The sequence below is a fragment of the Ambystoma mexicanum genome, chromosome 11 (assembly GCF_040938575.1).
Source record: "Ambystoma mexicanum isolate Mex_15411 chromosome 11, UKY_AmexF1_1, whole genome shotgun sequence".
Classification (NCBI taxonomy): Eukaryota; Metazoa; Chordata; class Amphibia; order Caudata; family Ambystomatidae; genus Ambystoma; species Ambystoma mexicanum.
In genome coordinates this window covers 453,767,105-453,794,030 of record NC_090934.1, presented here as the reverse complement: position 1 = coordinate 453,794,030, position 26,926 = coordinate 453,767,105, and the positions used below count along the sequence as shown (strand labels likewise).

General features: G+C 46.0%; 1 protein-coding gene across 1 annotated transcript in view; it reads left to right on the top strand.

Annotated features, from left to right (window-relative positions):
- The window catches only part of LOC138505002 (embryonic protein UVS.2-like), a 98,261-nt gene that overhangs the window by 45,529 nt on the left and 25,806 nt on the right, over positions 1-26,926 (top strand). Inside the window, exons 3-4 of the mRNA XM_069625361.1 lie at positions 12,707-12,825; positions 13,128-13,350. Of these exons, the coding sequence (XP_069481462.1) occupies positions 12,707-12,825; positions 13,128-13,350 (342 nt within the window). The remainder of the gene's footprint in view (positions 1-12,706; positions 12,826-13,127; positions 13,351-26,926) is intronic.

Below are 26,926 nucleotides of genomic sequence, written 5' to 3'. Positions count from 1 at the left end.
TCTAACCTTTGGTATAAGTCTGTATTACACAGGTTGGTAGTGTGGACGAGTAGCCAGGCTTATCTCAAGAGGGGTTAATGTGAGCTGTAGGGGAGTTAGACAGAGATTCACAGTGACAAGTATTCAAGTAAACACTTACGCACAGGGTTTCTTAATAAAACGATTATTAATTTATTTACTAGTCAGTTAATGAAAGCCATCTTCAGAAGGGAACACTGTAAAACACCACACAAATACACTTCACAGATACACACTCTTAACTTTCTAAATCAGCAAATACCCATTCGGAATGGCATACAAGCACTACCTACGCCCATAGGTGACTTCAATAGCTAGGGTGCTGTTGACATTAATATATCACTGTTTGTATTTAGAATGCTCTCAGGGGAAGTGTCAAAGAAAAGAGGGGTTAGAATAAAGCAAATATCCACACAGTTATTCTCAATCAGGTAAGTACTTTCAATAACCCCCTAATGCAAAGTTAGTGAACCCTTTCCTGGGAGGAAGGCAGAAAATACTTAAACAGAGGAGAAAAAAGTCATTCAGGGAGGCAGGCCAGCCAATGTTAAGTTAGCAAAAGTTAGGTGAACTGAAGCACTTCTTGCAGGTAAGTAGAAAGTCTTTCACAATGTTTTAAAAGTCTTGTAGGATAGAAGAAAATCAAAGTAGGGCCACACACTGATTAGGCTTATGAGGTAAAGAAGCTGGCAGCAACTATACAAATGCAACCAAGCAAGTCTCCAATGAGGACAAGTGGTTACACAACAAGAGGTAAGTTCTCTTTGACTGTACAGTACCTTTAGGTTAAAGAATAAGTGCAGCAGATGACTTCTGTTCCTGTGCAGCTCTAGAGGTCTCGTTGTTCCTGGACCTTTGTCTTGGGGACAAGAGGGAGGATGCCTGGGGACTCCTGCACTACAATGGGATGGTCGCTGCTTGCAACAGGCTATCTTCAAACAAGTGGCTGTTGTTTCAGCTCCTTGCATCTACTGCAAATAGCACCACTGCGGTTCCTGGCTGTTGAGATGGGCTTTCCTTGCTTCTTGCGTCCAACACTCTGTTGAGGGGGCTCAGTCTCGGCCAGTCCTGCTTCCTAGGAGTCCGGAGGATCTTCCTGGAGCTCTTGGCCAACTTAAAAGCAATGCACACGAACTGGTGTTCCTCTCCATGGCGATCCTGTTCCAGCAGTGACTGCAGTGGATACTCGACTAGCGTTGAGAGGATGTCCAGGTGGCTTTCTTTGGAGTTGATTGATCCCACCAACTCAAAGGGAGACGTCATCCCTGCAGGAGATTCTCTGTCGATACGAATTTGGAGTTTCAGCACAGCAGCAGGGCTTCACCGGGCAAACCAACAGTCCAGGAGTTGCATTAGGTGTCTTCTTCGAGTTCTTCTTCAGATTCCTTCATCCAGTGGTCGACTCTGCCTTCAAAGCCAATAAAAACTTGCATTTTATGCAGCTTGCTTCCATTCATTCCAGCGTAGCTGTCAGTCACCCAGCAGGGTGGCTGTCCTTACCGGAGAGCAAGTCAGCCAATCACCTAAGAGTACATTCCTGTCTCCTAGGAGACTAAGCACATGGAGTTTCGAGCACCTCCCTCGCTTCCTGCCCCTGCCAGACACCCTGGAGCCAGAGGCGGGTTTCACTCGTGAATCCCACCAAAGACAAAATGAACAAAGGGACCAAAACTGGTTTGACGTGCAGAGTAAATCTCAAGAAGGACCAATCCACAAGGCAATGGAAAAAAAAAGAAGACCGGGCCATTTTGACAGAAATGGCTCCCATGGGTGCTTTACCGTGACTGCGAACGCAGCCCGCAGTAAAATCCCATAATGGTAGTAAAAAATAAACCACTGCCACCAACCATTCTGTGAGGAAAGGGTAACATAAAATTGTTACATGAGAAACTAGACAAAGGGGATACTAAGTAACCACTCCAGCACCCTATTGTAAGATAATATGTGCTGGGTCTTGAAAGTTACAAAGGTAAGTAAAGTCAATTTCACTTTACTGCTCTTGGAAACAGTAGTTTATCCAAGAGAAGGTATTTAAACCTTGGGGAAATCTGGAAGACTTATACGTTACTGAGGAAAAAGTTAATGAGAGCTAGTGTATGCTCCCCATCATGTTGCGCACTGCCCCTCTTCTCCGGAGGAGCTAGTGCTCTTGTCCCTGCACACATTTGTGAGATGAACCCATCCTCAGCGACCTTCAACCTTGGTGTTGAGTATATCAATGTATGTGGACCAGTAAAATGTTCTTCTTTCCACTTTCTGATGTATTTTTTTTATAAACAAATCTTCTCTCCTGGATAGAGAAGTGCTGCTTGCGGTAATTCCCTTGCCTGCTCGCTACTGTTTATTTCACCTGCTTGCTCTATCCATACTCTTGAATTTGTCTGTTCGGATATATAGGCAAGCAATCTTGTAAGTTCTGTGAGGTACATATGAAACTCCTCCCCTAAGATGTGAGAAGAGTTAGCATCAGAAATTGTACGTGCCAGTGAAATAGGCGCATGCATTCTCTGACCAGTAACAATTTACTAGCTTAGCAAAGCACTCTTTAAGAAAGCCATTCATTCTCTCAGTCCTACCATTGGCCTGTGGGCAGTTAATGGTACAAGTAGATTGTGCCATATTCCCAGAAGGGAACTTATTTCCTCAATCAAATCATTTGCAAAATGCTGATCATTGTCGGAGCAAATTTCGTCTGGGATCCCCCACCTCGGATATACTTCTCTCACTAAAAATGTTGCCACTGATCAGGAGTCATTACGGGCACAGGGACCAGCCTCAAGTCAACGTGAAAACGGACATACTACAGTAAGCATGTGTCTATAAGAGGTACATCTATCTTGCATATCGATATAGTTGATATGGAAGTGCCGGAAGTGCCTTTCCAGCCACAGTAATGTTCCTGGTATCACTCTTAAAGTGTGACAAGAAATTTTTTTTTTAACAAATTATACAATTTTTCACAAATTCAGACACACATTCATGTAAATTTGGCAAAAACCAATCCTCGCTTATCCCTCTGGCCACATGCTCTTTGGATATGCGGGCAGGGTAGTGAAGCTGTTCCAGAGCCACATTCAACAGCTTTCTTGGCATTACAACCTTGCCGGTGCTGTCTTGCCGCCAAATCAAATCTGTTGGAGACAGACAGCACCACCTTTTCTTCAAAAGCTCTTTCTCATCATTCAGTGCTTCTCCCTGTAATTCTATTAGTCTGCACTATTGGAGTTGCATTGAAGCCATCTGGTGGTGCATTTGGTTCTTTAGTTGTTTTCATCAATGCTATTAGTGGTATTTCTTTCTTCTCCCCAGAGAACAGCACATGTGTTCCTTCTGACAAATATGCTGCTTCTTTTGCTGCTCTGTCTGCCCTTTCATTGCCCAATGAAATAAAATAAAATATTTCCCCCCCAGTATGGGTCATACACTTTATTATTGCCAATTCTACTGGGTGTGGTAGCATTTCTAATAATTTACTCAGAAATGCTGAATGTTGTACCTAGTGCCATCACTTATCCTGAACCCTCGACCATCTGTCTGGCTTTATATCTGCCAGAAGCATGGAACCTGTTCTGATGAACATCCATGAAGACCTGCTCTCCTACCTTGACTCTAACATCCCTTCTGTCCTTATCCTACTCGATCTCTATTCTGCCTTTCGACACAGTCAACCATACCATCCTGCTCAACCGTCTCTGTGACAACCTGGGTATCACTGATCAGGATCTGGCCTGGCTGACTTCTTTCCTCTCTGATTGACCCTCCCAGGTCTAACTTGGGTCTGTCCTTTACTCTATCTCCCTCTCTACCTGCAGTGTTCCCTAGGGTTCTAACCTCTCACCCTGATTCTTCAACCAATACCTGGCAACTCACGCCTTTCACATTAATGCTCTCTGCTCTAATTTTCACTGCTATGCGGATGACACTCAACTCATTTTGAGGCTTCCCTCGGCCACCTCTTCTCCTTCTATCATCTCTGATTGCCTGTCTGCTATTCAGGAGTGGTGTGTTTAATGATCTCTGCCTTAATACCAGCAAGGCAGAGAACCTCCTCATTGGCACACCTTCACCCTCCTCTCCTGTCACTCTCTGGCTGGCCTCCCTTCACCCTCCTCCTACCCCCACCTGCGAGGCTAAGAACCTTGGGGTCATCTTTGACTCCACGCTTTGTTTTTCTGCCCACATCTCTGATGTCTCTAAAAAGTCAATCTTCCAACTGCACCTCCTCAGAGGTATTCTGCCTTCCCTCTCCTTCCCCCAGAAGTTCACTGTCTCTCAAGCCCTCGTTCTCTCTAGGTTGGATTATTGCGACAGCCTCTTTCTAAATCTACCTGCTTCTGCTCTTCACCCTTTGCAACTCATCCAGAACTGACTGCGAGACTTATCTTTGGCCTCAAGCCCTGGGATTGTATCTCTCCAGCCCTGAAATCTCTTCATTGGCTCCCAGTGGCTACAAGGATTCAATTCAAGACCCTTTCCATTGTCCACAAGGCTTTCTGGGGCCTGGGTCTAAAATACCTTCAACCCTCCCTCCGTAAATACCTTCCCTCTTGAGCTCTTCACTCCTCCACCTCCAACTCCCTCAGGGTCAGTCATTCTCAAAGAAACAAGCTGGGGGTAGATCTCTGTCTTTGGCTGGGACTTCCCTCTAGAACAAACTCCCTTCCACTCTGAAACTTGAGGAGAACCATCTCCGATTCCGGAAGCACTTCAAGACCTCCCTCTTTGCTTCTGCCTTCTCTCCTCCTCTTGCCTGCTGATCTGTTCTGCTTCAGCATCATGCTCCTGGTTACCCTCTGATTTTGGGCCCAGGTACTTTCCCACCCTGCCACGCACCGGCACTGCCTCCTGGCAACCCTTGCACTTGGGTCTGTATCTGTAACCCTACAGTCTCACCCTTGTTCTGCACTTATCAGTCTGTGCCTTAAACCTAACACTTGCCACTTGCTGGCTGCACTACCATTTCTTTTTCAATCCTTTGCTCAGCACTTTCCACTTCTCACCCCTGCACTTTCCCCCTTCCCTCTCCCCTGCACTTGCGCATTCTCAATGTCACTGGGCCTAGTAAGATCATTGTTTTTGTTCTCCCTTGTTCCGCTCTGTTGCCTCGTCGCGCTCTGAAACACTTGTGTATGAGCGAAATACAAATAAAATATCAATATCCTTTCCCATCTTGCTAGTCATCAATGTACTGGAGATGTTACGTACGCAGAATCTGAAAATATATTTACCACCTGTCCTTCTGAGAGATCGCCATATTGTATGGTGATGTAGATTCCTGTATGATACCTTTCTGCCATAAGGGCTGCAGTGCCTCATCTGCTTCTCGTAAAAGGGGGTATTTCTACACTCACTGCAGCAGTTCTCCCTCCTTTATCTTAACGTGCACTGCTCCTGCTGCCCCCTTAAATATTCCCACCTCATGGGGTCCTTTGGTCCATAAATTCTTTGGAAAATCCTCCTGTGTGTTTTATGTCTCTTATTTCACCAATTGTGTCATCTGGGGCACTGCTCTTTCCTTTATCTGTACTGGACAGGGCATGCTCAACTGAAACACTATCTCCACCTTCTCTTCATCTTTTGTAGCAAACAAATCTGTGGCTGTTACTCCTGTCAGTGTTAGTATAGGATCGATGCATAGTATTGATCACCACGCCATGTTATTGTCATCTGTAGCAACCAGTATAACCATATCTTTTCTCACTACTACTTCCTCTAGGTATAGCAGTATGTGTATGTGTGTGTGTGCCTGGTGTGATGGTTGAGGGGCACCATGTTCTGAATACAAATTCATTTGACAGTCCCAAGACCTTTCCCTGTTTTCCTGGGACCCATCCTAGCAGTACTTGCACTCCATGGAAGAACATCTCTGTGTGCGTGGGTATCCCTCTCAAAGTTCTGTGTGCATAGTAAGCTTCTATCAACACTGCCTCCCTGGCTGGTACATCCAAGGTGTGGTGCATACCATCCCTTCCTATGAAAATTAAGTTGTGGCATTCAATTTGTTTAACAAATCTCTTCCTAATATATTAATAGGTGTGTCTTTTTAATACAATTATGACACTACAATATGTTGCGTCCCTATTGTCAGTGGTCATTCATTTGCTAGAAGAACCGCTTAGATGGTCCCCCGAAAAGACTTGCATGTCCAATTTTTTGTTGGATAATGGGACCCTCCTTCTTTTATACAGGATCTGGCTGCTACAGTATCCATTAAAAAGGAAAAGTCCCTCCAAAATATTGACCGACCAAGGCTGCATTTTTATGAGCAAACTCATGGGGGGGTTAAAAAACTGTTGCATATTATCACACTCCAAACATCAGTTTATCATCCACACACAGGTGACCTTGTAGAAAGATTTAATAAGACACTGAAAACCATCCTGCGAAAATGGGTGGAACAAGATGCCAGAAATTAGAATCAAATGATTCTCTGGGCTTTATTTGAAGTTAGAAAACACCCTGAGGCCTCCACAGGATTCTCCCCATTTGAATTACTCTATGGGGGGGGGGAACTCCAGGATGTACTGGATATGTTGAGGGAAACTTGGAAGGAGAGAGAAGAAGCCTCAATACCAGTCTCCCAAACTGCAACTAGGCTTAATGAACACTGGTCGGCTGTTAGATCTTTGGCACAAACCCATATGGCCAAAGCACAAGAACAACAGAAAACCTCTTATGACAGAAAAGTCTCTGAGATCTTTTTCCATAAGTCAGAAAGTATTAGTGGTATTGCCCACATCTGAGTACAAACTTATATTTAAGTGGCATGGACCATATGAGGTGTTGGAACAAATGGGACTGTGTAACTATACAATTCCCAGCGTGATCGTCACCTAAAAACACAGATCTATCATATAAACCTTTCAAAGGAGTGAAGGGAAAACCTGTCAGAGTTCAATGCCATGTAATTATCTTGTCTGTTACCAGAGGATTTGGATAATATTGACTTTATTTCCCCTGATCTTAGTACTAACCAGAAGCAAGATCGTATAAGACAGTTCACTGATGTGTTTAAAGAAGCGCTTGGAAAACTGTAGGATATTTACCATCACATACGCACTCTGGAAGGCAAAGTGGTACATTTAAAACCTTACTAACAACCGAGTCCCGAAAAGATACCATTATCCAGGAAGTTAAGCAAATGCTTGTGGCCAATATAATTGAACTGTATAATAGTCCTTGGTCCTCCTCTATCATGTTAGTGGCAAAACCTGATTGAAGATGGTTCTGAATTGACTTTAAAAAGGTAAATGCCATCTCTGCCTTTGACGCCTACCCAATGCCATGCATTGACAATCTTATTCACTGGTTGGGTAATGCTGTCTACCTGTCAACAATAGATGTGAACAAAGGCTCAAAGGCTATTGGCTGATGCCACTGTATTGACCTGACAAAGAAAAAACTGTGTTTGCTACTCCCATAGGATTGTTTCTGTTTAAAGTATTGTCATTTGATCGGCATGGAGCTCCTGCAACATTTCAGAGATTGATAGATAACATTTTACATCCTTACTTGAACATTTGCTGAAGTTATATAGATGATATTGTGATACACAGTCAAACATGGGAAGATCATCTGCATCACCTTTACACAGTCATGAGAGGGTTAAGAAAAGCAGGGCTAACCCCAAGCCCCAGAAAATGCAAACTGGCTCAATCGGCAGTTTAATATTTAAGGGTTTTTTGTGGGTAATGGTACTGTTCAACCACAACAGGAAAAGGTTAGAGCTGTCCTCAATACCCCGACACAAACAAAACCAAAAAAGTCCTGAGAGACTTTCTGGGATTAATCGGCTACTACTGTCGGTTCCTTCCAAACTTTTCAAGCAAAACCTCTCGATTAACAGACAAAATGAAAAATGCTGAGCCTCAAAAGATCAGATGAGATGAGACAGATGATATTTGTTACACCACTTTAAAACAAGCCCTATGCCAGAGCCCCATTTTAAAAGTAGCAGACTTCTCTAAGGAGTTCATCCTAAAAACTGACACTTCCTTAATGAAACTGGGGGCTGACTTATCGCAAAACCATGATGGACTGGTGCACCCTATATTGCACATCAGTCAGAAGTTGTTTGCCAGGGAGAAGAACTACTCAGTGATCGAACTTGAGGCACTGGTAATTAAATGGGTGATGATGAATCTCAAATACTACATCTTGGGTCATAGATTTTGACTAATCACAGACAAATTCCGATTAGTGTGGATTAGTCAGAGAAAATAATCCAATCCACGGGTTATGCTGTTGTTCTTGGACCTTCAACCCTATTGCTTCACAGCGGAACAACAGAAGGGTCAAGAGCAAGGTAACATGGATTTTCTCTCCCAGTTTCCATGTGAAACCTCCCAGTCCATCCCGCAAAGGGGAAGGTTATGTGAGAATCCTGAGGGCATCTGCATACCTGATCCACTTGGATCCTCTTCTCAGGTGGCCAGGGGAAGGCCATCACTCTTGGATCCTGAGCCTAGGGGTTTAGATGAGAGGAAGGGTCACCTGGGTGCAGTACTGGGGATAGGATGTATTTTGGTGAGGCATGGTACCCCCCTTCCCTTGTAATAATAAACCCTATGCTCTCCCTACCTTCATAGGTTATTGACAGCCATTCCCTCTTATTTCCCCTCAGTCATATAACTCTAGTACTGGGACGAGGAAGAGGCGACTAGGAGTGGTACACACTAACATTCAGTTACACCACTCTGGTACTGGGATGAGGAGGATGCCTGGAAACTATTGTGAGGGTCAAGCATGTCCAGAAAACACCAGTAATTGTAGTCAGGCAATTGAACTTGAACTTGAGGGCTTGCACCTGCAACCTGTTAACAGGTCACAGGTGCATACAAGGTGGATCCACCAGTAAGGAAGGGGAAGTCAGCAGGAGAGATGCCGGGCTGGGAGAGAGGGGCCTGGGAAGGGACAATTCCTGCCCAGAAGGGGGCTTCTGAGGAGAGTCCTGCCTGGAGGCAAGGGAGCCAGTGATTGCAGAAGAGAGACTGTGAGGCCGGGCATGACCAGGAAGTGAGAGGTGCAGAAATGCCAGAGTCTCCACTGCCTTGTGCCCACATCCGGAGCTGTGGGGCACGGAAGACTTCCAGGTGCTTCAGGCCACCGGTAGCATCTGCGGGTGAAGAGCGGAGCTACCGGCAACCACCAGTGAGGTTCTCAAGAGGCGAGCGCTGCTCGCAGCACTCCAGAGAATTGTGCAAGGAGCCGAAGAACCTCAGAAACAAGACAAGAGAGGATGTCCAGAAGGGCAGCCAAGGACAGGTGAGTGAATTGAAGGGAACACTCATACTGGGGCACTCCTAGGGCTACAACTGGGCATATGGTAACGCCAGATGAACTGAAATTTGTGTGTATTTGATGGTGAACTAAAGGAAAGATTTACAAGCATTATTGAATACCAAACTAACGGAAAACTTTGATAAGCCTACGCATGAAATGAAAGCATGTGTGAAATGTTTGTAATGAACATTTAAAGACAAAGAATGAATGATGTGCACTTACAAAGATTGTGAGTTGTGTGGAATAACACACTGTGGCAAAGCCAAGAGACTGGCAATGAGAATCCAGAGCCTGTGAACCAAAGCACAGGTGCAGTGAGAAAGAAACCTGTGTGGGCAAGAAAACCTAATGTTATTGGTTGCATGACCTGTAATGGGTGGAGAGTTTGGTCCGATAACTACACCTAGACTGCAAATACCTTGTCTGGAAAAGCCAAGGAAGTAAACAAAAAGAATCTCCACTTGTGAATTAGATTTCTGAAGATGTGAAATATAGCAATCTTTATTAACTATTGAAGAGCCTGCAGGATTAAAAAGGTTGACCTGGAACTGGTTTTGAGAATCAGGAGACAAACAGATTGTGGGTTTGCAAGGTGGAAGAGCTGACGTCTTGGTAAGGGAAACACCCAAGACTATGTGAGTTTTGCTATTGCCTTAGGGAATGGAACCCTGAGGCCTTTTCGGAACTGTGTTGTCTTTTTGGGGAAGGGAACAACGAGACACTTAGAAACCCCAGGGTTATTTGGAACGGCTTTGAACTTGGGAAAGAGGAGCTAAAAAGTAAACCCAGAGCTGGAGGAAGCTCACAACTTTATTTGGAACACTGTTTCTTTTGTTGCTGACATCCCTACACATTGCTTAGCTTTAGTTGTGAGGGCAAGTATAGGTTTTCGACACAGACTTTTAAGCTGAACTTACTGACTCAGGCTATACTTAGTTTCTTTAGGTAGGTAAATCCCACCCTATCATAGGGACAGTTATGACTTACTCCATCCTGGACATTCAAGTAATAACAGTGTCTTGTTTGAACCTTGAATCTTTTGTCTGTGTCGTGCTTCATGATGCCTTTCCATTACCTAATCTTCTTCCTTCTACTCAATCTGCATTCTGTTTTCAGTATTCTACTGAAACTGCTATTCTTTCTGTATCTGATTACATTATTTATGCTCATCACTGTAAACTCTCTTCCATTCTGATTCTGATTGACTTCAGTGGCACATTTGACACTGTGGATCAGTCTACTTTACTATCAACTCTTTCTTCCCTTTGGTTGCTGATTTTTTTCTAAAATGGTTTTCCTCCGATCGTGCAAATCATTCTTTTTCTGTTTTCTAGATGGGTGTAACCTCTTACTTTTCCTCCCTCTCTCTCTCTCTCTCCCTCTTTCTCTCTCTCTCTCATGGTGTTCCTGAAGGTTCCGTTTGGTACCCTGTCTTATTCACGCTTTAATATCGCATGACTGTTTTCTCTTATCACTGACTTCGGTTTTCCAGTGCACTTTTCATGTTGACGATATCCAGATTTCCTTGTCTTCTCCTTAATTTAATGACTATCCACTCTCACCTGTCTTTCTGTCTTGCGGCCATTTCTTCCTGGATGTCTTCACATTTTCTTTGTTTAAATTCAAAGAAAACTGAAATCTTATGTTTTCTCTCTTCTAAAATCTCTCTGCCTCTGGCGATATTATTTCTTCCTCTGTCTCTTCCCTTATCGTCTCAGGTATGTAATCTTGGTGTCTTATTTGATCCTTCTCTTTCCGATCGCTCTTGTCATTTTCATTTATTTAACATTAAGAAAATGTGTCCCTTTTCTTCTGCAAAAACGCTGCTTCAAACCTTTGCTTTGACCCATTGTACTATTGTTGTTCACTTTATGTTGGTCTCACAAAATCTGCTTTTGCACATTGCGCTTGCTTCTTCACTCTGAGGTTCGGATTATTTTTAATCTTCCCCAGTCTTCCCATATTTGTGAATTTTTGGCTCACCTTAAGTGTCTACCGGTTCAGCAGTACTCTGAATTTCATTTTCTCAGTCTGGTCTTTAAATCTATTCATGTACTTACTCTTATCTGTGAGCTTTGATTTCACTTTACCATTCACCACGTAATCTTCGCTGTGCATCTAGGTTCCTTATTTCTGTTGCCCATCCTCCTTGTGCTGCTTCCCGCTTTCATTCTTTTCAACTGCTTGCTCCCAATCTGTGGAATTCTTTACCTTTGGACATCAGCTCTTGTTCTAATCTCTCACACTACAAAACATGTATAAAAATACATCTCCTTCACCTCTTTTTCCCTGAATAATGTTTTGGAACTCTTTTGGTAACTCAGTTTTGTGACTATTCTCTATTGTTGTACTGTTCCTTTAGTCTGTGAAATGCTTTCTATAAAAGCCTATATAAATGCAGTAAATAAATAAATAAGAGATAGGATTGCATTTATAGGAAAAGGAATTGTGATTAGTTCGGTTTGGCCAGAGGAGCAAACTTTCTCCTGCCAGTTGAACACTTTGAGATTAAATTGGAATAAGTACATGGATTTCTTTAACCGTTAGTAAAAGGCTTTGGGATTCTATAAAGATATTACATAGGCATGCTTGTACCTGCTAGGAAAATGCTTTAAGAATGAATAAGGATGAATATGTGACAGGCTTTAATCTGCCAGTAAAAGGCTTGGGGATTGAACAAGGATACTTACAGGGGTAGGCTTTGCCCGTCCACTAAGACATGTTTGCGACTCAATAAGGATAGTTACATGGGCAACCTTTCACCTACTAGTAAATGTTTTTGGACTGAATGACTGAGAGGAGGGGGGTGAGAGGGATGTAATGACATTCATTGCAACAGAATGATAAGGGCAACTGTCTTTCAATGTACTGCCCACTCACCCAGACTCCCTTCAGTTTCAGGTATTCAGAATTGATGATGTAAAGGGGGGAAGTGGGTTTTCACTCTGCATTTGTAAGCTGTGGGCTTAGAAGATTGTGTTATATGGGGATGAGTGTGATCAGAGGGACAATCATTAACATCTCATTTTAATGTACTGGGGCTAAACATTGTAAATCATAGAGAAAAACCTCATAATACCGGTGATGCTCTTCATGTATAGATTAAAAGGCAGTGGAATTTTTTGGGCACTGGATAAGGGAATAGAGAGGTATGTCCTTCCATCAATAACATTGGCGCAAAACGTTGTGCCAAATGAAATCAGGATTTTAGAGTCAAATGTATTTTATTGTAGAATATTGTATTGTTATATGGGATGTAAATGATTCAAATGTTATGTTTTCTTTTTGTGTAATGTTTGTAATAAACTATGTACACAATTTTAAAAATAAATGCTGCAAAATTAATGAGGATGCTAAATGGTCACACCATATTCACCTACTGACAGGTTTTTCTTTTGTGTTTTAGTGCTTTGTGGTGCCACACTCACCAGTACCAGTGGCACTCTGACATCACCAGGCTTTCCTGGCAATTACCCCGCCTCTACAGACTGTACCTGGATGATCATAGCCCCGGTCAGATACAAGGTAAGAATAAACTGTTCTGATGGCTCAAGACCGCACCAGTCACTGATTATGGCTCCTCAGACCACCGTTTTTCACAAGCATGACTTTCCAAGTTCCGGCATCAATTATTTAGTTTTCGCTCTTTCAATTATGGACTACATCTGGATGGGCATTCCAAGCTAATTGCAAAGTAATTCCAAGATCTGAGCATGCTTTGTCAATTTATGCACACACTCGCAGAAATGTATTTTGAAAAATCACTTGAAAGTCACAAAAGTATATAATGGTGAGGCCAAAAGTAATCATTTTCTGGTCTTCTGCAGATTTACTTCACTATGACTTCTTTCAACCTGGAGGGCCATCCAATGTGTATCTACGACTACTTGATGATATACAATGGAGGATCGTCCATCGCCCCCCTGATTGGGAAATTTTGTGGAGCTACCCAGATAGCTGCATTTACATCCACTGGGAGCACCTTGATGATCCAGTTCCACAGCGATTTGAACGTTTCATTGTCTGGCTTCATGGCCCAGTACTCATTCGGTAAGCATTGTTCACACCACTCACCCTGAAAACATCATTGAAAGGCATGAGTGAGCTATAGTAGCAAACATTGTGCACACAACACTATTTACAGATTGTAATCAGTCTGATGTGAGATTGTAAAAAGGAAAAAGCCCCCTCACACAGTCCACCTCTTGATGGCTCTTCCTTATGGGGTCCTCCCTGCTTCAAGAGGCCTTCTTAATGTGTACGGTGGATTATTGTCAAACTCTACATCCTCCAAACCACTCTTTGCCAAAACTCCTTATAGCCTGATACATCACTGGTTGTGTGTATATCCTGCAAATAAAGGAGACCCATCCAGACACACCACATTTTTTCAAAACAGATTTTAGAGCTCAGAAAAAAGGAGGGAGATAGTCTTTCACAATGAAAAATATAATGCAATGACCAAGGTCTTGTAGTTTACAGGAGATGGATGTTTGTCTCCTTGCTAGAAGGACCTATGTAATTTTAAGATAATGGAAGGTGATGAGGCTCAGATTCTCTACACTATAGTGTGAACCCCGTCACTGCTTCAATCTGTTTGGAGACAGTCATAGGGATGAAGTGTGACATTTTGCAATACAATATATCCCTCTAAGCACAATAGCAGGACCAACTTACATTTCTAATCAGCTTTTTGACTAATAGTAATGGATTGCAAAAGAAATATCAGTCTACTAGCTGTTCCCAGGTATCATGAGCTGAGATAATGCTCTCTCTCTCTCTCTCTCTCTCTCTCTCTCTCTCTCCCTCTCTCTCTCTCTCTCTTACTCTCTCTCACTCTCTATGACTTCAATCTCACAATCTATCTCTCTCTGTCTCTCACTCGCTTCATTCTCTTTTTCTAGCTGCCACCCCCTTTCTGTCTCGCTCTGCCTATACCTATACCTCTGCCTCGATGTGGATGACGATTGCGTTGTCAGGTGCGTGTTTGGTAGAGCCACCTCAGCCATTCCTGAAAGAAGCACAGTTAAAAAAAAACACAGATGAGTTGGGGCACCTCTCAGATACCATTGAGGTAGAAAGGGGGGTAAGACAAGGGTGTTTAGGGGCCCCACTATTCTTCATTCTCTTCCTAGCAGACATAGGCATATTGTTGTAATTGCCTGCATTGGCCAGCCCTATGTTGAATGGAAGGAAAATCTTCTGGCTGGCCTATGCAGACAATATGGTACTGCTACATAGAATACCAATTGGGCTCCAGCGTTTGTTAACCAGGCTGAGTGAGTACGCGGGAACTAATAGGCTTCCTATAAATCCTGCTAAATCAAACATCATGGTTTTCAAGCCCCCTCAAAAAAAAGGTCAAATATTCAAACTGGGATTTAGATGGACAAAGGATACAAAGGGTAGAGATGGTCAAATATCTGGGCTATAACATCCATGCCTCCCCTGCCCTATACAAAGTTGAGAATCTCAGCAAAACAAGGGTACTGGTATGCTTGGGGTTAGCCAGTGTGAAGTATAAATGAATTAGAAGTGTTCACTCGGTCTAGACCCCCATAACCTAAATGGATATCAATTTTGCATGCAAATATGTGTACTGAAACACTCCTTGACAATGAACAGATATTCAGAAAGATTGATGTTAAACCTTTATATCAAAAAATGGTACATATAATAAAATCCAACTTGGAAGGGCATATACAATCAAAAACATAAATGTAGATCTTCCATTAGTAAATTGAGTATTGAAACTTTCAAACAATCAGAAAAATTTGAGAATTAGTACATCAAAAAAGAATACACAAACAAAATAGAAACACAATTTTCAATATTGAAAAAAACAGTTATTTATCACTGGGATGCTTAGATTAAATCAGAAAGCAAAAACACAGAGTGATGAGTACAACTGTACCTCTATTCAAAATAATAAGAAATAGAGCAAATAAGCAGTATTCTACAGTGATTAGAATCAATTCCCAAAGCTGAGGATGATATTGTCGGGATAGGGTCTGCCAACGCTACAGGGGGAATAGATAAGCAACATGAAATGTGGTTGCTTTACATAGGTGACATGATCCCATCAGTGGAAAATGCCACATGAGCAAGATGGTCCTGGTGATCCACAAATGTTGCTGTGAAGGACCTTGTTTCCCCTCTGATATAAGAAAGCGTTTCGGTGGAACAGAATTGGTAAATAGGTACTTTTCATGCGAAGAGAATGTATTCCGCCTTCATCAGGGCGATAATTAGCAGGACCCTGCGTAGGTGAAAAGCGGAGAGAGGAAAAAGAAAATGGAAAAAAGAAAAAAGGGGGGATGAGTCACCAGAATAGATAAAAACGTAAAATAAATCAAACATGGAGGTGGATCTATACAGAATTACTTGGCATGCAAAAGTAGGGATTTAGTCAAGGAGACAGACTTCGATCCTAGTCGAGTCTGAGGTGTATCTCATAGCCACATACAAACAAGCCCCTATGTGGAGAGGGAAGTCTCGGGAAAAGTTCCGATGAATCTCCCCCCAAACAGGGGGCAGAGAGAACAGATTGTGGCATTGGGTCCCCTTTGGAAGAGTAATGCAAGGGTCACTAGCTGCTGCCCGCCGGTCAGAAAGCCAAGGTCCAAGCGGGTGAGGCAGGACAGGCTAGAGGGGTAATGATAAACTTATCTAGAATGGATGGAATGGATGGGAGCCGTGGAAGGCTGAGAGAGCAGGTGCTTGTCGCTGAAGCAGGGAAATGGGAAGGTCCATATGAATTTCTTAATGGTCCATAGGTCATCAACACTGGACAGAGCAGTTCGAACCTGAGGGAGGGGAGTAACCAGCAATGAATGGAAAACCGTTTGTTGGGACCAGGGGAATCCAAGGAAAATGCTGGGCACGATCTGGTCAAGAAAGGAAATTACCTGGGCAGTGTCTTCTCAGGAGGAAGTGAAGAGAGGAAAGAACGAGGACCGCCAATTGATCCGTGGCTGGAGACGTCTAGGTCCACGTCAATGTACTTGTGGATGGACCCTGTAGTCGGTAAGTATTTGTAGCGGTAATTGTCCCCGAGCACGGTGCCGCGTAGGTGGCTGACATGAGGAAAAAGGAGGAGCAAAGTTAATAGCTATGAGCCCCTACAGACATCTGGTGTTAGGTGCACGTTAGGAGAACTGATTCTGTTGAGAAGTGTCCTCACCATGTATTAGTGGGTAAAATGGCAAGATGCAAACAGAGGGGGGGGGTTTGGGGGTTTTGCAGAAAGACTTGCCTGAATTGATGAGTGGCGACGCTCGTAGGACGTGGCCAAGAGGTGTGGATGAAAGCCGCGAGGTGTCTTGCTCTTCTGGCGGCTGCCGTATGAAATGCGGGCTATGGCAACGGTGTACCGAAGAGGACTGGTTGTCTTAGCAACCGTAGGAAGTGTGCCTCTAAGACGTAATGGAAGCTCGCGCTACACCCAATCGGGAACTGCCTTCAAGATGATTGGCAGGTGGGTGTGCGCTGGTGTTAGCCAATGGCGGTGTGGGTTGGTGGAGCGGCGGAGCCAAAAGTTTGGCTCACGTGGGGCCCAATAAGGACCCGCCCAAGAGGGTGATTGGCAGGTGGGTATGCGTTGGGGCCAACCAATGGTGGCAAGAAGGGGGCGGGGAGTAACGGACCCGTGCTTCGTTCGTGACTAGAAAGGTTGCCAGCGCCCTGAGGGCGAGTGATAGCCCGTCATCCTCACGCACACTTCGTGCGGAAATAGATCTGGGATCTAATTCAAGTCGGATCGGCTGAGATAGCACATAGAGAGGTGTTGGTGTCGCTTGTGATGTATGCCTAAAGGAGATCAGGTATGCCCCTGGAAAGTGAAACACTGCTAAAGATCAGCTGCATGATAAAAAATGCAGTGGTGACTGACTCCCTATGGGCCATAGGGATACCGGGGAGACGGGATCTGTGAGGTCCTGTCATGGCTGGGGTTTAAGGGGTGGGGGCCCCTGCAGTGGGGGAGAAATGGAAGATGTGACTAAATGCGTCAGAAGTGGAAGCAGGACCCTGAGGTAGTGTCAGGGAGGGTCCAGGGCTGAAAAAAGCCAGATCATGCATGTTTCCTGCGGGAGTGGATGAAGAGGTCACTATAGGTTCGGTGGTCTTCAAAAGGGGGTTTGTTCATTGAGACCGTGTTCCAGTGAGTCAAGTCTGTAGATCCATCTTCTTTCCAACTCTGAGAGTCTGATTGGTATATTCTGACCCGTGTGAATTCTGTCCAGGACCCACCACAGGATGTCATCTGGGGTGTGGTGGTTGGCCAGGTAGTGTGCGACCAATGGGGAAGTAAGATTTTTGCATCGAATTCGGGAGCAGTGCTCCGAAATGCGAGTACCGATTTTGTGCATGGTCTGTCCTACGTAACGAAGGCCGCATGGGCATTCGATGCAGTAAATAACTTGATTGCTTTTGCAATTGGATAAGTTGTTCAAAGTCCATTGTTGGTTGCCAAACTTGAATGTAAGGATCTTCTTTGTAAATCTGCAAACTGAGCAAGAACCACAGGGGTAGTGACCTGTGGTTTTGCGTAAATCCCAAAGACCGGTGCGCGGTGAAGGTTTGGAGAAAGGGGAATGAACCAAGTGTTCCCTAATGTTTTTTGCTCTCTTGAAGGTGAACCTAGGTATGGGTTCATCAATTAGTTGCAATCTCACTATTGGCCAGTATTTTTTTATAACTTTTTTGAGATTAAAGGTGTTTGGACCATGTGTGACCACACAGGTGAGTCTTTCCTTGTTGTGTGTGACTGATTCTGGCCTCAGTGTTAACAAAGAGTCTCTGTTAGTGAATCTGGCTCTTTTGGAAGCGGTGTTCACCAATCTTGTAGGGTAACCGCGTGAGCGTAATCTGGTACCAAGTGCGTCTGCATTGGCATAAAAATCCTCAAGGTGGGTGCAGTTCCGTCGGATCCTCAAAAATTGACCGTAGGGAAGGTTTTGTTTTATGCGTTAGGGGTGATCACTCTGATAGTGCAGAAGGGTATTGCGATCAGTGGGTTTTCTGAAGAGATTACAAGCAAGTTTGTTTGACAGGCATGAGATCTCAAGATCCAGAAAGTGTGTCAACATTGTGCTATGCTCCATTGTGAATTGAATGTTGTTATCACACGAGTTGAGCCATGTTAAGAAACCTTGAAGGGATGTGCTATCTCCTGTCCAAATGAAGATGATGTTGTCTATATATCGATGCCAATGGGAGATATTGGCCTCCCATTGGTTAATCTGGTTGTAGATGTATTGGTTCTCAAATGAGGCCATGAATAGAATAGCTAAACTAGGAGCAAAAGTGGCCCCCATAGCTGTACCTTTGATTTGAAGAAAGAACTGATTGTCAAAAGTGAAAATGTTTTTGTTGAGGGCAAAAGTCAGCAGTTCAATAATGAATTCAGGATTGACTCGGTAGGATCCTGGTTGGGCATATTCACGAATGAGATGTTCATATGCACAATCTATGGCTCTGTCTTGTGGTATGGAGGTATATAGTGCCTTGATGTCCATCGTTACCAAGATCTGTTGGGAACTGTTAAATGGCAAATTTTCAAAAACCTGGATAGTGTGCATGGTGTCTCTGAGATATGATCTAGTTTTGCTGCTTAAAGGTTTGAGAAAATAATCGATGAATTGTCCTAATGGTTCCAAAATAGAGCCGCACCCTGAGACCATGGGAGGATTGTGTACGTTTTTGTGAATTTTGGGGAGGGCGTACAGGCAAGGTGTGCGGTTCAAAGAAGTGGTCAGGAAATTGGATTCTTTATCTGTAATCCAATCTCTGTCCCGAGTGTAGGAGACCATTTCAGAAATTGCTGTTTTCATATCTGTAGAAGGGTCCTTCTTGAGTGTTTGATAACTGGTTCTGTCATTCAGTAAAGTCATGATCATGTCAGTATATTGGTCACTTGTCATGAGGACAATGCCACCCCCCTTGTCGGCCGGTTTGATTATCATGTCCCTATTGTTAGATAGGTCTTTCAGAGCTCGTCTCTCACCTGAGGTTAGGTTATGCTGGGTTGTATGTTTGGTCCTTTTTAGTTTTCTGATGTCTTTCAGCACACATTTCTCAAACGTGCGTAGATCATCAGCTATTTGTCTATCTGTGGGTATAAAGGATGATTTGGGATGTAAACCCGTGTCGGGATCAATCTCTTGTTCAGTATGGTCCTATACAAAGTTGAGGCCAAGCTCAGAGTGAAAATAGCGCAGGGCACAGCACAAATGCTCAAACTGGACCACAAGTTCTGCAAGTTCTCTATCTCTCTGTCGATCAGATACTATTTGGCAAAAATAGTTCCATTAATTCTTTATGGGCTGGAGGCTAGACCCCGGCTTTGGTTTACTAACTGGGGTGTATTCGAGGGTAGGCTATGGAAGAGGGTACTAGGTCTCCCTGCCTGCACACCCAGTGTGAGCCTTAGATTTGAACTGTGCCTAAAATCACTGGGATGTATGGCAAATTGGAGGTTAATCACCTTATATCGGGAGATCATTACTGGAAAAAAGACTACTCTCTACGGGGACATTAGGTGTCATATGTCAAATTCTAGATCCACAATATTGGCATCATTAGAGAGTAAGGTCAGAGAATACCTCTCTAAAATTGACCTCGATATAGACACCCTCATTTGCAACCCTTTAAAAATTAAGAAGAAGCTTGAATCCATTGATTGGATAGAAACAGTTGAGAAAGTAAGAATGGTCTCTCCCACAAATCCCTTTTTACAGGGTGAGAAAAAACTAGGTTGCCTTTCTAGTTATCTCATGAAATCTCCTGAGAGCTCAATACGCAATGATTTCTTAAGAATAAGGTTAAGCCTGGTATACTGTGGAGAAGTGCTGGAAAAGAGAAAACAAGGAGATAGAGCAAAGCAGCTCTATATAGTCTGCACTAACCCAGCAAAACAAACACTCTGGGACCTGCAGATGGATTGTGAAGGGACATGGAACCCACGTCTAGTACTCTTCAGGAGGTTTGTGCGATATGAATAAAATCTTGTCTCTGAATTTTTTTGGGACAGATTGGTATCGGGCTCTAATGCTGCACTAATATCTGCGGTGGTACGTGTGTCTGAAAATCTGTGAAATCATTGCCTAATATCTGTAGCCATAAAAATGGAAAAGGGTTGAGGATTAAAAGGTAGATTTTGTTAAGTGTAAAGTTGTCAATTTGAGAGAAAAGTAGTTTATAATTTGATACGTTTGAAATGTTGTTCTTACTGACTTATATTGTGTTTTGTAGATATTTTTATGCTTTCTTAAAGACTCGTTGAGTCATAAACAAATTAATAAAGAAAAACACAGAGATCTTTAAAGAGGGAGAGTGCTGATATACTATTGTTAGAATTAAACGAACATGCCTTGGCACTCGTTCTAGGAAAGGTCCAATGATTTTAATAAAGGCATGACCGTTTCAAAAGCTTTTGGGAGACAATGATGTGTATTCTCTGCAAATGAAGCTTTAATAAAAATGATGATTGCAGTCACATGGTGTACTGGCACTTTTTCAAACATTACATTGTTAATTTCTAATGATCACTTCCAGTATTTATTGTAGTCATATTAAGAACATTACACTTGTCTTGGTGTGCAAAGCACATTAGCAAATCCCAGGATAAACATATACATTATTTTCTGATAGAAGGCAATAATTCCAAGATGGACAGTCTAGTACAATTCACTTTTAATTTTAGAGAATATCCCTATTGGAAAGGAGAAGGGAACAAACAGAATTAATGTTACATCCTGACTACTTTGCATAAAGTCAATGAGCATTGTGGCAACATAAGAATGACCCTAGATTTTTATATTTGACAAATATGTCTGCAATACGCTTTAACCACTATTTATATAATGCACTATGGTCTTGGTGCTCATTTCATTTCCAGAATACTCACCCAAACAATATAATCTTTGTAACCATAAAATGTGTATACTCTTTCAGGCAGACTGGCATTTGGGTGGGAGAATAACATGGCTGTGTCATTTGTCTCTCCATTGGGGTCTCGTCTAGCTTCTTGTATGGTTTTGGGAGCTTTGCAGAATTTTAGAAGAGGATGTGTTGGGTCTTACGATGAAGATGTCTGTATGTGGCAGCCTATGTGTATGCAAATGAAGCCTTAGAGAAATATATATATATATATATCTGGGCTGATTCTCAAAAATGAATGCAAATGTAAAAAGTGCATCATCTGTGCTTTTTTCAATTGATTTATTTTTGAGAATCGGCCCCTATATGCATAGCATTGTACAAATGTGCAGATAACCTTATTCATAATGGTGAACTGTGTATTGCTTGGGGGCTGTGCAGCAGCGCAAATATTTTTTTATTTTTTCTGCTTATAGCGTGAACCTAGATCAAGAGCATCTAAGCGCTTTACAACAGGATTGCACCAGAATTGGGATTTGCATTTTATGCAGTAATGCAGTACTCTTGGTGGATGGAGAGAGTGATTATAGGCAGGTATTGGGAGTGGGGGCTGATTTGATACTGAAACAAAAAATAAAAGCATTTTTGTCCCTGCTTACGGGATGGAAATGAAAGTGCGACAGCAGGGGCTCACCCCGCTACTGTGCCACTTAGAAAATGCATAACAAGGTTAGGATTGATCATGTCATACAATGTTCATCCCAAAGCATGTTCCAAACAGACGCAGGAGGATGTCCTATTTTCCAGGCATTTTAAAGTGAAACTCTTTTCAGGATACTGGATGAGCTTTAAAATGTGCAATGGGGATACATTAGGGCATTTGAATGTGTGCATCTATGATTTAGCATCTATGATGCGCACCTTCAAATGCACAATCAACTCAGAGAGACTAGAGGTAATATTTTCTACGACCAATAGTGAACAGCCCTCTAAAAAACAAGAACTTTTAAACAATACACAATGTTCACTTGGTCCCTTGCTTCCCCAAGTCCATAGAAAAGTTTAACCCTACTATATGAGATCAGTCACCATTAAATTCTCATAAACTGCACCACATTTTATCAAAAATAGTTATTTATTTTTCATATTTCAACAAGTAAAAAAGCTTTTTATCTTTTTTTCTTTTTTTCATAGCTCCATTTTTATGGAGAGTTGTTCAAGTGTTATAAAAAATCACAAAATCTACAACATTGCGAAACAATATCGCTGTGTACATTTAATCTCATGTATCTTTTGACCATTTAACATTTCACAGAATTCATTTCTTAACCTGGATCTTCAAGGTGCTTACCTCTATCATAGAGCCAAGCAGCTTAGTCCGTAAAAACCTTTCACTTCATCTTCATAAAACCCATGCTTACTTTCATACCACATTCAAACCATACCCGACATGTTTCATTCCTTCCACACTTCCACACTAATCACAAGGAAATTCTTCAGGGGTAAAAATTTAAACAACATTCAATTAAATGTACAATCATAATAGTCTTCTTATAGACTTAGGGGCCGATTCATGGAACAAACGTGCGCCGAAAATCTACGCGCAAGCCGGCGCAAGCAGGCGCAAGCGGAAAAAAAGAGGCGCACGCGTGCGATTCATGGAAGTCCCTGCGCGTATCTTCCTCGGGATGTGCGCCAAACCCGTGCATGGCGCACACGTCACTGCAACATCGCGAAAGGCGTGCGCGACGCGCACAGTGAAAGCGCACAACCTCAGCGCACACACCAGAAAGTGGGCGGGACATGGGGCGTAACGCGCGGAATGGGGAACAACACGCGAAAATAAGGGCGTAACTGGGGATGTACTGCAGGGAAGCAGACGGAACGCCCACACGCACTCGAACCACACGTATTCATGGAATCGAATAGGGCAAAGCCACGCACAGCCAAAGACACGCACAAGCTGAAACACGGCCGCCACACGAAGGCAGGCGGTAGAGTCCCAGCGCATCAAAAAAGTGGCGCGCGGGAAGTTAAATACGCGATTGGCCTGGGTACGTGTATTACAGGGGTGCGCGAGAAAATCTACACGCGATTGGCCTGGGTACGTGGATTTCAGGGGTGCGCGAGAAAATCTACACGCGATTGGCCTGGGTACGTGGATTTCAGGGGTGCGCGAGAAAATCTACACGCGATTGGCCTGGGTACGTGTATTACAGGGATGCACGAGAAAATCTACACGCGATTGGCCTGGGTACGTGGATTTCAGGGGTGCGCGAGAAATGCTACACGCGATTGGCCTGGGTACGTGGATTTCAGGGGTGCGCGAGAAAATCTACACGCGATTGGCCTGGGTACGTGTATTACAGGGGTGCGCGAGAAATCCTACACGCGATTGGGCCTGTGCGGGTGGGGCAGTGTATTACGTGGGTGTGCGGGAAGTTGAAGAGGTGAATTGCCAGTGTGGGTCCTCCCAGGTCTCCCCTCTACCCCCTCCACGACCTCTGCAGGCAGCCCACACCACAGGGGACTACCCTGCACCCCTGGTCATGTCCCGCAGGCAGCCCATCCACCATGGGCATGCCCCCCAGCCAAGCCACATGTCCCCTTGCACCCCCACCCCCCAGCACCGTGGGGCACCTGCCAGCAGGCCCCCAACCATGTCCCACTCATGTCCCCTTGCATCCCCACCCCCCAGTCACCAGGGGCAGCCTCCACCAGGCCCCCACCCATGTCTCCCACCACCCCCACCCCTCCAGTCACAAGGGGCAGCCTCCACCAGGCCCCCACTCATGTCCCCCTGCACCCCCACCCCCCAGCACTGTGGGGCACCTGCCACCAGGCCCCCAACCATGTCTCCCACCACCCCACCCCCCAGCAGGCCCCCACTCATGTCCCCTTGCACCCCCACCCCCAAGCAGGCCCCCACTCATGTCCCCTTGCACCCCCACCCCCCAGCACTGTGGGGCACCTGCCAGCAGGCCCCCAACCATGTCCCACTCATGTCCCCTTGCACCCCCACCCCCCAGCAGGCCCCCACTCATGTCCCCTTGCACCCCCACCCCCCAGCACTGTGGGGCACCTGCCAGCAGGCCCCCAACCATGTCCCACTCATGTCCCCTTGCACCCCCACCCCCCAGCACTGTGGGGCACCTGCCAGCAGGCCCCCAACCATGTCCCCTTGCACCCCCACCCCCCAGTAGGCCCCCACTCATGTCCCCCTGCACCCCCACCCCCCAGCACTGTGGGGCACCTGCCAGCAGACCCCCAACCATGCCCCCTTGCACCCCCACCCCCCAGCAGGCCCCCAACCATGTCCCCTTGCACCCCCACCCCCCAGCAGGCCCCCAACCATGTCTCCCACCACCCCCACCCCTCCAGTCACCAGGGGCAGCCTCCACAAGGCCCCCACCCATGTCTCACACCACCCCCACCCCTCCAGTCACCAGGGGCAGCCTCCACCAGGCCCCCACCCATGTCTCCCACCACCCCCACCACCCAGTCACCAGGGGCAGCCTCCACCAGGCCCCCAACCATGTCTCCCACCACCCCCACCCCTCCAGTCACCAGGGGCAGCCTCCACAAGGCCCCCACCCATGTCTCACACCACCCCCACCCCTCCAGTCACCAGGGGCAGCCTCCACCAGGCCCCCACCCATGTCTCCCACCACCCCCACCACCCAGTCACCAGGGGCAGCCTCCACCAGGCCCCCAACCATGTCTCCCACCACCCCCACCCCCCAGCAGGCCCCCACTCATGTCCCCTTGCACCCCCACCCCCAGTCACCAGGGGCAGCCTCCACCAGGCCCCCACCCATGTCTCCCACCACCCCCACCCCTCCAGTCACCAGGGGCAGCCTCCACAAGGCCCCCACCCATGTCTCCCACTACCCCCACCCCCCAGTCACCAGGGGCAGCCTCCACAAGGCCCCCACCCATGTCTCACACCACCCCCACCCCTCCAGTCACCAGGGGCAGCCTCCACCAGGCCCCCACCCATGTCTCCCACCACCCCCACCCCTCCAGTCACCAGTGGCAGCCTCCACAAGGCCCCCACCCATGTCTCCCACCACCCCCACCACCCAGTCACCAGGGGAAGCCTCCACCAGGCCCCCAACCATGTCTCCCACCACCCCACCCCTCCAGTCACCAGGGGCAGCCTCCACCAGGCCCCCAACCATGTCTCCCACCACCCCCACCCCCCAGCAGGCCCCCACTCATGTCCCCTTGCACCCCCACCCCCCAGCACTGTGCGGCACCTGCCAGCAGGCCCCCAACCATGTCCCACTCATGTCCTCTTGCACCCCCACCCCTCCAGTCACCAGGGGCAGCCTCCACAAGGCCCCCACCCATGTCTCACACCACCCCCACCACCCAGTCACCAGGGGCAGCCTCCACAAGGCCCCCACCCATGTCTCCCACCACCCCCACCCCTCCAGTCACCAGGGGCAGCCTCCACCAGGCCCCCACCCATGTCTCCCACCACCCCCACCCCTCCAGTCACCAGGGGCAGCCTCCACCAGGCCCCCACCCATGTCTCCCACCACCCCCACCCCTCCAGTCACCAGGGGCAGCCTCCACCAGGCCCCCACCCATGTCTCCCACCACCGCCACCCCTCCAGTCACCAGGGGCAGCCTCCACCAGGCCCCCACCCATGTCTCACACCACCCCCACCCCTCCAGTCACCAGGGGCAGCCTCCACAAGGCCCCCACCCATGTCTCCCACCACCCCCACCCCTCCAGTCACCAGGGGCAGCCTCCACCAGGCCCCCACCCATGTCTCCCACCACCCCCACCCCTCCAGTCACCAGGGGCAGCCTCCACAAGGCCCCCACCCATGTCTCCCACCACCCCCACCACCCAGTCACCAGGGGCAGCCTCCACAAGGCCCCCACCCATGTCTCCCACCACCCCCACCACCCAGTCACCAGGGGCAGCCTCCACCAGGCCCCCACCCATGTCTCACACCACCCCCACCCCTCCAGTCACCAGGGGCAGCCTCCACCAGGCCCCCAACCATGTCTCCCACCCCCCCACCCCCCAGCAGGCCCCCACTCATGTCCCCTTGCACCCCCACCACCCTGCAGGCCCCCACTCATGTCCCCCTGCCCCCAGGTCCTGACGAAACGCAATCATGGCAGTAATGGGCAGCATACCCAGCACAAACACCCAGCCAAGGATTGCATCCACCCACATAGTAGATGCAATTACATGATACAACCCCAATGGCAAGTATGTAAATGAACACATGTCCGTCACACACACATACACAATGGGTGCAAGTGAATGTCAAAACCCATATCATGACAGGCATGAAACCAATGAGAAAATACCACAAATGTAAGTAATAAATATATGTATTTGTTTGTTTGTTTGTTTATTTATTTGGTAATGCGCTCCGAGCCCGTGGGCATCTGGGCGCAGCAGTACAAGAGGGCTCGAAACTTAGTTACAAAGCCTGACACAGGCTGTTACAGAAGAACAGTGGTTGGTTACAGTAGGTGATACAATGCATATAGAATATCAAGTTTAAACGCAAAGAGAGCAGCATTATAACAGGTTGTGCCGTTACCACTAGGGTGAGGGACGTTGCATGTCGTTGTTGTGCAGCCATTTGAGAGCGTAGGATCTGAATCTTGTGTAGGGTAAAGGGCATCTAAAGTCGGGTGGGAGTGTGTTCCATGATTGTGCAGCTCTAACTGGGAAACTTGCGCCGCCCGCTGTGGTAAGTTTGAATCTGGGGAC